Raw genomic sequence first — 12,808 nt, forward strand, 5'->3', positions numbered from 1 at the left:
AACTGAACGTAATTATACGCAAGAAGTAATCGAATATTTGTTTTAAATAGATGTAACTGAATTGATCGAGTGTATCTTTGTATTCAGAAACAGCATGTCTTGTATCCTGTGTTTTAAACGCATCTTGATGTAGAAGAGAACAAAAATGCTGCCAAATAAAAAATTAATTATTCTTAAAATATTAACATATTAAAACCATTGACATAATTTCTCTACAACATGGTAGAATGAAAGACCTGTGTTTTAAACAGATCCTGATGTAGAAGAAAATATTGAAGAGAAAAAAAATGCTGTCAAATAAAAAATTGATTATTCTTAAAATATATTAACATATTAAAATATCGACATGATTTCTCTATAACATGATAGAATGAAAGTATACAAGTATACGCATCAGTATTAATTGCAGTAAACAATGCACATGCGTATGAAAAATCTTTTATTGAAAAATGTTTTTTCACGCTACAACGTCAGTGTACCCTCGTCTATTTAACTTTTTTTTTTTATAACAGTACAAAAATTGCATTTTTTACAAGTTGCCCAGCTTACTTATATGACTAAGGTATCCCAGGGGGTTAGCAATCATCTCAGACGAAAAATTCAAAGGGTCTTATTACAGCTTATCTAGTATTATCCGGCGAAGCTGCGGCAAAACGTGTGAACACTAGTGTTTCCCGGCGAGGGGGAAAGTTCCCCTCCCGCGCGTTACAAGAAAAGAAAAAGCGTCTGGCGCGTTGCGCTTTTTCTTAAAGCAAATCAGTCAGCTACAACACGCTCCGGTCTTATATTCTTTAGCGCACCGGATCTTCTAATTTACCATTTTGCTATCTGGGCCGTCGTACAGACATCTTCAGCCGGAAACTCGCATCGTCATCGTCAACTCGAAATCTCAATCGAGGAAAATCACTCTCGGAAAACTACCACTACTAATTGATTGCGCAAATTCTCAAATATATATGCAAGTATCCGGCCAAAGGACATCCCGCGAACTCTCGTCCCATATACATCATCTATTTTTGTCTATCCTGAACCGAGGTCGACGAGCAGATAACAGAACACGACGTACGTGAAACATTTTACCGCCATCCACTTTAAAAAGGATGGCCAGAAAAACTCGATATGAATGTAACGAGTCAAACGAATAAAATGTGCACACACGTGCCTATGTAATTGCGAACTGGAAAATCGCAAAAGAATGTGCTTTTCAATATTTACACATTAACAGAATTATATATATACAGATCGTGTTGTAATGTGCGACGCGAAATAATTTTATCAATAAGCACTGATTGTACAAATAGAGAAAAATTTTGCATAATTTTTACAATTTTTTTTTACAGAATCATATCTACTTCAGTAACTTATTTTTACGCCTGCACAAAATATAGTTTGCATTTTACATTTGTCGATACTAGCACTTGTTTTATCGAGAGAAACACTTTCTTCGTGTTATTTTTGCTCAGAACGTTCATTTTCAAAGCTCCTTGTGATTTTCCAATTTGTAATTAAAATCACGTTTCAAATAAAAATTTACTTATCCGTTCGTTATCGCTCGTTCACGTGCATCGCGCCTTCGAAAACTACGAAACAATCGCCGCCGATAGTTAATTTTGAGCAAGACGGGTGTCCAGCGATCTTGACAACGATTTCATGTGTAAGTACTAAGTACACAGTTATGCCACATAAGCTTTACGACAAACAACAATGATGATAGTATAATGATCGATTGGCAAAAAATTAACGTAGCGGCGGCTTCGACCCTCGGCAGGATCGTTTTTCTTTTTTTTCTTCATTTTTCCTTTATCTCTATATGCATACGTTTCGCGGATAAAATCTCTTTGCATCCTCTTTAATTATAATTCAGGTCCTGCCTTTATATCAGTTGGAGATTAGATGCTGCGCTTCAACTATAGATGAAATATAAGTAGTAATTCTACGTTGAATGAAATTCCTGATTCACTTAAGAGCAGTCTTTGAGCTTTTTCGCATACATTTTTTCGCTCGGATCGCTTTATTTATTGCGTGTAACCGTGTTGAATGTACATGTATATATGTGTATGTGTATATTTTCGTGTCTCTATATGAACCCTGGCAATATGCATGTACGTAGATTTAATGTACAATTAATTAACTATAACTGGTAGAAATTAAAAACTTATTATTTGACTAGCTTTTGATCATTTCTCTCTTGGAATTCGTAGAGTTTCGCGATACATATCATATAGACATATGTATATATGTATATAAATATAACTGATCGGATATAGTTTTGGTGCTGCTATTGCCGCTGATCGATTTAAAAATATAATCACGTGTGTAAAAACGAAATAATGATTAAGTATAGGTATTCGTCTTGTGTGTACGGTTATTACTATAAATTACAATTCTTAGCAGGATACTCTTGGATTCGAGAAATCATCGCGCGGTCTCTTACATGTATTATCTTCTAGCAGAATATAATTGTTATAATAATCGCTATATAATATATACTAATTAACTAATTTCATCTCCTCAAACTTCGATATTCTTTCGCTCGTTTTTTTTTATTTCTTTCGCTCTTTTTTTTTCTCTTTCGCTCGTTCGCTAATTCTTAATATTTTGACAAGTTTTTCCATCTTCGCAGTCTTCCAATTATTCTATTCACGCGCTCACGAGATCCGTGAACGAACGGAAGGATAATGAAGCATCCAGGATTCTCTAAACCGACGGATCGTGGCGCGTGAATTATTCAGTCTTTCATTATTTTTTTTTTTCTTACTTCACATAATATGATCGGTTATTACTCTCACTAGCATTACACAATTTAATAAATTTAAATTTTTTTTCTGGTTGCACGAAAAAATATTATTATGCTATATTACTCGCGACGCTACTACAACATGCTAAATAGATTAAATACGATGTATGCTTATAATTTAAAGCCACAGATTTCGATGTCGCGCCACGGTGTATAGCGTCAGTCTGCCCCTTCCCCCTCCCCCATAAATTTCACTGCTACTTTTATAATATCAAATTTCTACGTCTCTTATATACGCTCGCTCGTTCCCTTCCACGTAAGGCCCTTAATATCCGTTATTGTATATTTATTCGGATTTTTTATATAATAGCTTATTATTTTATAAAAACAAGGGAAAAAAGGAAAACGGGGAAATCCGTTAACCGAAACGAAAAAAATCACGAGATCTGTGCGCAAACTACAAAGCATACACGCCGCCATACGTGCTTTCCGGTATAGATGATTGAGATTAAGTTTTAAAAGTATGCGCGGATTAACTTATGCGACAAAGTGTCAAGTTCTTTAAGTATGCTCATTTTCTAGACGGAGTATAGTAAATAGTAAGAGCGATAGATAAAACGGTAGTGGTATATAAGATTGATAATAGTGATGATAGTATGTGATAGGAATAGAGCAGTAATAGTGTGCTAATAATAATAGGAGCAATAGTAGCGCTAGTATAATGATAGTGATGTTAATAATAATAATAATAATAAAAATATAATATTACTATAATAATAGTAATAGTAATATAGTATTAAAAATAATTAAAATCAGTCTAATTATTAAAATGAATTATATCACGCTACTACAAAATTCTCTGGTGCTTAAAATCAGATGAATTCCATTTTTCAAAATGGATAACATGAAAAATAATATTGCAAAACATTACATGGTGATGTAATGTCATTTTTCCACTCTCCTCTGTCTCTCTCGTATTTTAAAAGCGTTCAAAACACGAGAGAGAAAGAAAGGGAGAGTAAAAAATTGACATTACATTACCGTACAATGTTCTGCAATATTATTTTTCATTTGAGAAATGGAATTCATTTGATTTTAAGCGCCAGAACATGTAATAATGTAATGTAGTTCATTTTTAATAAATAAGCTAATTTCACTTTTTTAAATTTTACATTACTATTAATATTATTATTACATTAATATTATATTTTTACTACATGATAATGATATTATATTTTTACTATAGTGATAATTATGTGTGATGATAATAGCAAAAACTTTTATTGTGATAGCGAGATTATACTGTAGTAATATTGATATTGATATTGTTAATAATGATAATAGTAAAAATATAATATTAACGTAATAATAATAATAATAGTAATATAATATTTAAAAAAGTAAAAAGAGTCCAATTATTAAAAATGAATTACATTGCATTACTACGTGTTCTGGCGCTTAAAATCAGACGAATTCCACCTCTCAAAATGGATAACATGAAAAATAACATTGCAGAATATCGCGTGGTGATGTAACATTATTTTTTTACTCTCTTGTCTCTTTCTAATGTTTTAAATCATATATAATACACAAAAAGGAAAGAAGAAAATGAAAAACTGACATTACATTAGCACGTAATGTTTTGCAATATTATTTTATGTATTATCATACGTATATATATATATTTCTTCTTATATATTTATATATATGGATGCAGCAAATAGTCGAGGAAAGACTCTATCTTTCTAATAGCATTTGGCTTGCCAAATTCTGTCAATTAAATAGTACAATTGCATCGAATATGATAAAAAATACGATTTACACGGGCATGTATGTGTAATGTGTAATGTGTAATGTGTAAAAGTGTCATTCGATTCTCGAAGAATGACCTATCTTTATTTCTCTCTCACAATAATGTCGCACGTGTCGGACATTTTTTTTTTTTTCCATTTGGTAGGGCTATTAAAGCGTAAGTGTATACACGCAGGTGTTCGCACAACAAAAAATGTGTCATCCCCATCATTAAAATATCGTTTTAAAACAATGACTCACGAATATGCGCGCTGTCTCGCTTGCTCGCTCGTGTGTTTTGGCAAACAGAATCTCTCAAATAAATTTTCGGAATCAAAAATCCGAAAGAGTGACTTACGTCAAATGTGACTTACATTAAATCCTAGAAGAACGCAAATATAGAAGTTTAGGCCTCGCTGGATCCGTCGAGTGCTTGCTCGGTCATCCTTATGCAGAGAGATTCCAGACGAAAATCGATTTCCGGCTCTGTCGTTTCATTCGCCCCGTTGGTTATGAACTGTCCCATGAAGCGATCTCGCGGCGCGCTGTATGCACGTTGCAACGTTTTTTGTAATTGCTGCAAAATAGTCAACATATTAATAAAGGAAATAAACAGGGTGTCTACTCAAATTTTGTAAAAAAATTCCCAGAGAATTCCCTGATAAAAATAAAAATATAAAACAAAAAATAATTTATTATAAACATCTCAAGGAATTTATTTAAATTAATTATTTATTAAATTATTATATATTTAATTATTTATTAAATAAATGAGAAGTACTAATTTACTTAAATATCATGTATTAAAAAATTGAACAATTCTCTATGAAATTTATAATTTATATAAGATCTTGATACTAAAAATAGATTGTTAATAAAAAAAAATCACAAAATTTTTATAAAAACTTAAATATTGCCAACATATTGTCAGAAGTATACACTCTGATAAAGTAATTTGATTGAAATAGGATTTTGAGAAAAACTCTAGATTTTATTTTACCTGCAGACTGCTGGTTTCTTGCAGGCTCGGTCTCTTTTCTATCATATGTACCGTACGCAAGTTGTTGGTATTCAAGATATTCATATTCTGATTCTGATTATTTTGCAAATACGGCGAAGATATACTGTTTCTATGCGGAGTCATTATAAAATGGTTGTTGTGCGGATGGCTGGTGTGAATATGATTCAAATTTAAACTCGGCTTCCGGTTGTGCTGTTGCGAAATGCCATACCTTCTGTTATTGTAACCGTAAGTGTGTTGCCATCTAAAATTTCGAAAGTTATTTCAACACGTTTATACAATACGTTGAACCATTTGTATTTTCTAAATCTTGAAAATGTATGTCTCGTCTTACTTTGGAGTTGGTCGCGGATTGCCGAGTCTACTGCGCCATTGTTGCACTTTCTCTTTTTGATTCGGAGTGAAACAGTCGTGTTGCAATACTTTTTCCAAGATGTTGATGCACGCGCACAAAATACCGTCTTCTACGCTATCCAGAGCTAATCTACTACACACTAAATAAAGAAATAAAGAAAAATAATATAATTTTTTTCAACCACCTCTCTGATGAAATTTTAGTGATAAAATTATAACGCAATAATTTTGTGTACATACATTTTCCAAGCACTTTTGTGAACTGTGCAGGGATATCTTGCGGATCGTTCTCTTGACTCGGCTTCATAGGGGTGGCCAAGATTGTTTTGAGCTCGTCCATCGTATTAATGAGTAAAGATGGACCCTGTGAGAACGAAGTGGTTTGCATGCCATCGCGAACACTAGGTTGCACCAGACCCTTTTCCAGATTCAAGAGGATGTTATACCGTTGCTGCAATTTAGCGATAGAAAGAGCCAGCTTGTGCCTAGCCCCCTTTGTAACTCCTTGCTCTGCTAATTGATCCTCCGTCAATTGCAACATCTCCTCGTAACTCATGGTAACAAACAAATAACTGTACTTGTGGAGGCGTAATGTTTTAAGCCATGATTGTACATCTGAAAGTGAAAAAAATGTATAAATTTATAAATTATAACTTATTAATTAATTATAAATTATAAATTAAATTTATAAAAATAAATACTTTTGTCTATGAAAGTGATTCGTCAGAGATGATTTCAAGGATGTAATTTAAAAAATTCCATAATTTAAACAGGTAAAAAGTAATTTATATATAAAACAAAATTATGCACGGTCACATGAAATGAATGGATTTTCTTTCGATCTTCTTCGTTATTATTTAAAAATATAAAAATCGCATTTAAATTCATACCTCTCATACCGCTTGCGAGCGAACGATTGGAAGCGTCATCCAAACGACCCTCGCTACCGCTACTCGCACAGGAACTCTGTGGGCTCAGTGGGCCCAAACCGATAATATTGCCTATGTAAAAATCATCATTTAAGAAAGTGTCGATATAACGTAAATTCATATATACATAAAGTATATAATTGAAAATTACTGGTGTGATCTCCGGAGACGCTAAAGCTACGCGGCTTATGCCTAGATGAATTGTTCGCGTTATTAGTACGCTCGAAGATTTCGAATGGATGTGGCGGCGGCATCGGTGGCGTCAAGCTATTCGAACGACGTTGGCGGGGTTGATGAAACTGTAGAAACGCGGGGGCCGTTTGCGTATTGAATAGATTACTCTGATCAGAGCTCTGCTGCTTAGAATTTCTTTGCCACAGATTCTCCCATCTTAATGGTACAAAGTTTAAAAATACATTAGAGATAAGATATCAGTATTTTCGGTATCACACTATTTCTGTTTGACTCACCTGATTGGAGTATTTGGATAATCTTCAAGACCAGTAATAGGTGGTGTACTACTAATACGATCTTCCAAATCTCTGAGCCATTGAGTTAAAGAACGTCTATCATGATTAGTTATAGCTGGATGTATCAGAGTGTAGCTCAAAAGCTGCTGTGTTTGTTCTGTAAACTGTCCCGTTTTCACACAATAACTCACTAAATCTGGTATTGCCGATAAGTAGCTTTGTTTGCACTCTATATTCCCAGGCCTTAACAAAGGTAAATGCGTCAAAAGTTGATTAATTGCAATTTCCGTTGACTCTGACTTTAATGAGCTGATATAAGCTGAAATAAAATAAAAATATTCTAGAATATTTATTATATGTATGTATGTACATGATATATATTGTATATATACTATTAAATCACATATGTTATTATTCCTAAATACAGAATGTAAGCATTAATAATTACTTGGATTATTGGCATTTATTTCCTTTGTATCCAATTCAGATACAGAGTGTAGAGAGTGTTCTACTGCTTGTGCGAGAAACCTTGCCTGAACTGCAGGTATACGACGCAACAGTGCATAAAGAACGACAGTCTGTTCGCATTCATTCCATTGAGAGAATACACGAGTAAGCTCGCCAACTTGTTCATTAAAAGGAGCACCAGTTGTCCACTTCATTTTGGATTGCGTAAAAATTGTTCTTCCAGCACAGCCTAAATCACCTTTTAATGTCTGCTCACAGTCTTCAAATAGCTGATAAATGCCACTTCTCTGTTAAGAAAACAAGAAACACAAAAACTTTTCTCATTCTATTTTCAGACAATTAAATTTATCATTTATTTGTAGTTGTATCGATATTCCTTTGTTATAGAGTATATACAAAAAAGTTTAAATAAATTTTTTTAAAAATTTTTTAAAAAGCAATATTTTATTTTAATAAAAATTTCACTTTTTAAATATAAAAAAAATTATATTGTAAAATGAATTACCTTCATATTTGTTTTCTTTTAAATTGCATATACGTTTACATAAAAACTTTATTGCCCTATATAGGATTTAAAAAAAAATAAATAAATAGAAAAAGATCTAAAAATATAAATTGTTTTAAAAGAATAGTAATCAAGTTTCACGACGATCTCGTTAAAATGGATGCAGCTTGCAGTCATGCATGCGTCTCGCAAAACAAATCACGTTTAGAACGAAAACCTGTCGAAGACCCAATCGAATATGATGCGCACATGCAGTGAAGTATTAAAACAAACACAGTGCTCACGTGACTTCTCTATTTTACTAATCCGCCAAAATGATGCCATTCCCCCCCCCCCCTCCAAAAAATATCACGCGCTCAAAGTCGAAAATAAATAAAATGCACTTATTCGCAGTGACAAGCATTTTTACGACGACGTGTTCATTTTATCCTCGTGCATCTGGCATGGGGGATTTCCGGTTCGAAGGATCTCTCATCCCGAAAACTCGCCATTTCCGCAAATTCGGAGATAATATTATAAATACACCCCCGAACGACGCGACCTAACCTCAAAACCGCCTCTCCTCCCGTACGTATATATACATGTACCGCCGATAAGAATTTCGCTGAGGTCAAGTTTGTTTACCCCGCGCGCGATGCGTGTGTATTTATAGCCTTTCCTCCTGCGATTCGTTCGGCGGTGCAATGGCATCGCTGCTGCGCGCGGGACGAGGAGCGACGGGGGGGGGGGCGGAAACAGTCAGGGGCCGAGGGGGCGCTTCGCAGGGGAGGGGGAGGATGCGGCCGATAAGATACATTTTTTCCCGTCTCTTATTGTTTTTTTCAAGCGTCGAGAGACTCACGAAATCTCGAGATTCCGCCCCGACCTCGTCGCAAATCCACCGAGAGTTCCCGGATCGGAGATTATCGCTTCGCCCTTGTCAACGTCGCGCGTCACTGTGTGTATATATATATATATATCCTCGACGGGGGGGAGGGGAGAGAGCGAGAAACCGGTAGCGAGAGAGACGGAAATACGTATACATGCTGGCGGGGGCGAAGAAGAACGAGGGGACGAAAACAAGGAAAACGAGACAAAAATAAAGGAAAAAAAAGGAGCAAAATTCGCATTCGGGAATCGCGGACGATCGTCCAAGGGGGAGGACGATCCGGAGAGTGTCTGCATCGAATCTTGGCGGAGAGAAAGAGAGAGAGAGAGAGAGAGAGAGAGAGAGAGAGAGAGTGAGAGAGTGAGAGAGAGAGAGAGAGAGAGAGAGAGAGAGAGAGAGAGAGAGAGAGAGTGAGAGAGAGAGAGAGAGGGGGCGAGGGCGTCCGCCACTTGTGCGAACTTCGCTACGACGTCAAAGACGGGGAGCGAAGCGCCAAACAAACAACATAAACGCCGATGTCGCCTCTTTTCGTCCTTCTCTCTTTCTCTCCTCTCCCTCCTTTCTTCCCTTTGGCTGCTTCTCGCCTTCGGTATAAGCGCGATCGAGTGCGCTCTCTCTCGTAATTACCCGGGCGCGCAAAGTGGACGACTTACGAGAGACGCTTTTTCGCTGCTACTCTCCGCTCCTTCCTCTCCGGCGTGGCGACGACGACAACGACGAGGGTGCACAGTTTACAACATTTTATTACTCGCTGTCCGTTCGGGAGAAACATCCGTCCACCATGCGGCGTAGTGGGACTACGTGCTCACACTGCTCTGCGCTCTTCGCCGTCCTCTTCGGCAACGGGCCTTCGGGCTTCGGGTTCGCTCGAGCGACTCGCGGCATCCTCGGACTCTATGATTGGTCGCGATGCCGAGCGCGACAGCCAATCGGAGCGCGTCCGCGGGCGCGGTTCGTTTGTCTCTCGTGAGTGCGTCGACCGCCGCGAGCTTCGAGCTTGTTTACTATCCCTTTTTCATGTAGTAAATTCGCGTTTAGAACACACTGAATTTGTCTTTAAAGAGAAATGGGCAGATTTTTTTATCTTCAAATTTTCAAAAATACATTATGAAATATATATATATGTATAATATAGACAAGAATATAATGAAATATCTGAAAAAAATAATCTCTTAATTAATAAAATTGATATGAGAAAAGAGAAAAAATAAAATAATTTTTCATGTATCGTTTTTTTTTTAAAGAACAAACTTGTCCAATTATATCCTCTGATATACGATTCAATTTTCTTATTTAAAAGTCAGACAGTTATAAGATAAAGCTTTATATTTCTTGTGCAACATAATTCGATAAGGGTATTAGATTAAAATAGAGCTGTTTCTCAACAAATCTTGATAAAGTCATATGCGCGATAAGAAAATTGACAGGAGTATATAATCGTGTTGAAAACATGATAACTAATAATTAGCTGATTATTATTCATTAATTGAAACGTGACCGCGTAAAAGAGATGATTTATTATTAACATATTTCGTATATTTTCTTTTATCATACGCCGTCTGTCTTCTTGTTAATTAAGTTCTTTTAAAGAATTTTCTTTTAAAGTATTAAAGTACATTTTTTTATTTTTATTCTATGCATATATTATTATTCATTTTTGTACAGTATAAACTATAATTCTATAATACATATTTGTTATCGGTTTCTATCAGTATCATAAATTTATCGTCAAATGTAAACAATTCTCGTTTCCTTTACATTGAACGCGACCTTTGTTTATTTGGGAAGTGTTCAAAGTTATCAAAAATTGTGACTTTCACAAGTCTTGGAAAGTTTTGTGCTTCCTTAATTTGTACATTGTATCACAATATTCAAGATTTGTAAAAATTTATTTTGGCATTTACGAATAAGGAAAATAGATTGTGAATATGAGTAAATTAAAGCTTTAAATACTATTCATATTTGCAGCTATAAATATGAGTAATCAAAATTCAATATTAGGCGACACAGCATTTAGTTAATTATTCAATTAACGTCATGATTAAGACGCAACTTCAAACTTTTATCTCATTATTGCTTCTTGAATTTATTAGAACAATATAAATAAAATTACATAATATATGCTGTTCCATTTAAATCTATATTGCACTCATCATAGTTATTTCAATTAATCAATTCGATTAAATCAATACATAGTTATTAAATATACTCACACATGTTATATATGTATATTCACACGCTTTCTCAATTTTCTTGATAAACCTACTGCGAGAGTCACTAAAATTAATTTATTAATGTTGTATCTATAAGAAACCATCAATGATGTTTATTCTTATATGCAAATTCAGCAATTTTGAATAAAATACAGATGTAGATTCAATTGAAAAATAACATAAATAAGAGTATAGACTCTGAAACATTTCTTATAAAATAGAAATCACATATTTACACACAAAAATATTGAGTGATATCTTATCACAATCAACTAGCGTCACCAATATTCATTTATGCATGAACAAGTTAGATACTAACCAAGAGTCTCTTTCAAATGATAATATGAAAACTAAATAATTTGAAACTGGCAATAACTTATATATAAAAACTATATTACTCTTTTATTAAATACTACTTGGTGTTAAATATTAAACATTCTCATTCAATCCATCGCTCTCTGTGACAAGAGCTCGTTCCAGTATAACACGGCCCTCTTTGTATCGTTGCTGCTCGTCTGTTGCAAATTCATATACCCATCCGAGCTTAGCGTCACAATTTTTGCAGCTGACATCTCGAACCATGTGGCGACCCGTCAGCATCACTCTATCCTGCACTTCGCTGTGCATTACATTATAAATTAAAGAGATACAGATATTCTATAAACATGAAATGTTCACATTTTTTTTTAACTGTAATCACACATCTTTCTATCTAGTTTTGTTTCTCTCTTTGAACATCTTATGATTGAGTAAGAAAACATGCAATTTATAAAAATATATATATGTATTGAAATATATCAGTGCCAGAAAGTTGAGCATGAATACACAATGCATGTTACTTTAAAAGAGCTATCGTTTTACTATTAAAGTTTTATCTCGAAAAATTAATTTTACACAACCTGAAAGGAAAATGAAAGGACGCACCTATAATTCAGATTGACGACTTTGTTGAAGAGGAAAGCGCGTCCTGTAGCGCCTGTGAAACGTGTGCTTACGAGCTGTGACCTGTTGGTGAGATTCGTGTCACAGGAAGCGCAGGAAAACAGACGAGTGCCACCGATGTGCTCGAGAAATATTACTCCCATCTTGAAAGGCAACTTGGACGACGTCGAAATCAATCGGCAATTGGCAGTGTTTAATGAAGAATCGATGCCAATCTCGCGTTGTAAAAGACAAAACTCGGACAACTTTCAATGCTATCTATCATACCTTATTGTTCCGGGTATACAATACATTTGAAGTAAGTGGGGAAATGTTTTCATGATACGCCATAGATCATAGATCACTGAAATATATGTAGAATCGAAACTTTACTTTTGACCAATGGCCATGAAGCATGAATAATTTAGATAGGATGCGCTTCAATATTTAAATTTCAATTGAAAACATCCATAAATTCTCTGATTTTACATTTTACAATTTAAGAAATTAATTTTTTTACAATTACATGAG

The 12,808-nt window shown here is 34.7% G+C and overlaps 2 protein-coding genes across 2 annotated transcripts; both read right to left on the bottom strand.

The window, feature by feature from the left end:
- Positions 1-422: 422 nt before the first annotated feature.
- Positions 423-8,991, bottom strand: Smg (sterile alpha motif domain containing protein 4 smaug). The gene is made up of 9 exons (XM_083047779.1): positions 8,276-8,991; positions 7,751-8,057; positions 7,303-7,621; positions 6,984-7,222; positions 6,794-6,904; positions 6,144-6,518; positions 5,884-6,043; positions 5,529-5,793; positions 423-5,105 (listed from the first exon to the last, which is right to left on the bottom strand). The coding sequence occupies exons 1-9, from the start codon at positions 8,279-8,281 to the stop codon at positions 4,935-4,937; spliced, it is 1,953 nt and encodes a 650-aa protein (XP_082903905.1). The 5' UTR covers positions 8,282-8,991; the 3' UTR covers positions 423-4,934.
- Positions 8,992-10,780: 1,789 nt separating this feature from the next.
- Positions 10,781-12,631, bottom strand: Yippee (yippee zinc finger protein). The gene is made up of 2 exons (XM_083048437.1): positions 12,281-12,631; positions 10,781-11,975 (listed from the first exon to the last, which is right to left on the bottom strand). The coding sequence occupies exons 1-2, from the start codon at positions 12,439-12,441 to the stop codon at positions 11,786-11,788; spliced, it is 351 nt and encodes a 116-aa protein (XP_082904563.1). The 5' UTR covers positions 12,442-12,631; the 3' UTR covers positions 10,781-11,785.
- Between the last annotated feature and the right edge of the window lie 177 nt (positions 12,632-12,808).

This window comes from Prenolepis imparis, unplaced genomic scaffold, assembly GCF_030444845.1.
Source record: "Prenolepis imparis isolate NDT839.2.m4 unplaced genomic scaffold, iyPreImpa1.0 SCAF_10, whole genome shotgun sequence".
Taxonomy (NCBI): Eukaryota; Metazoa; Arthropoda; class Insecta; order Hymenoptera; family Formicidae; genus Prenolepis; species Prenolepis imparis.

Excerpts from the sequence above, each read along its gene's own strand:
- Smg (XM_083047779.1), bottom strand. Across the intron at positions 7,223-7,302 it reads TATCCAAATACTCCAATCAG|ATGGGAGAATCTGTGGCAAA; the intron begins GTGAGTCAAACA and ends TGTACCATTAAG. Across the intron at positions 6,905-6,983 it reads CGTCTCCGGAGATCACACCA|GCAATATTATCGGTTTGGGC; the intron begins GTAATTTTCAAT and ends ATTTTTACATAG.
- Yippee (XM_083048437.1), bottom strand. The coding sequence starts at position 12,441 with ATGGGAGTAATATTTCTCGAGCACATCGGTGGCACTCGTCTGTTTTCC. Across the intron at positions 11,976-12,280 it reads GTCGTCAATCTGAATTATAG|CGAAGTGCAGGATAGAGTGA; the intron begins GTGCGTCCTTTC and ends TGTAATGCACAG.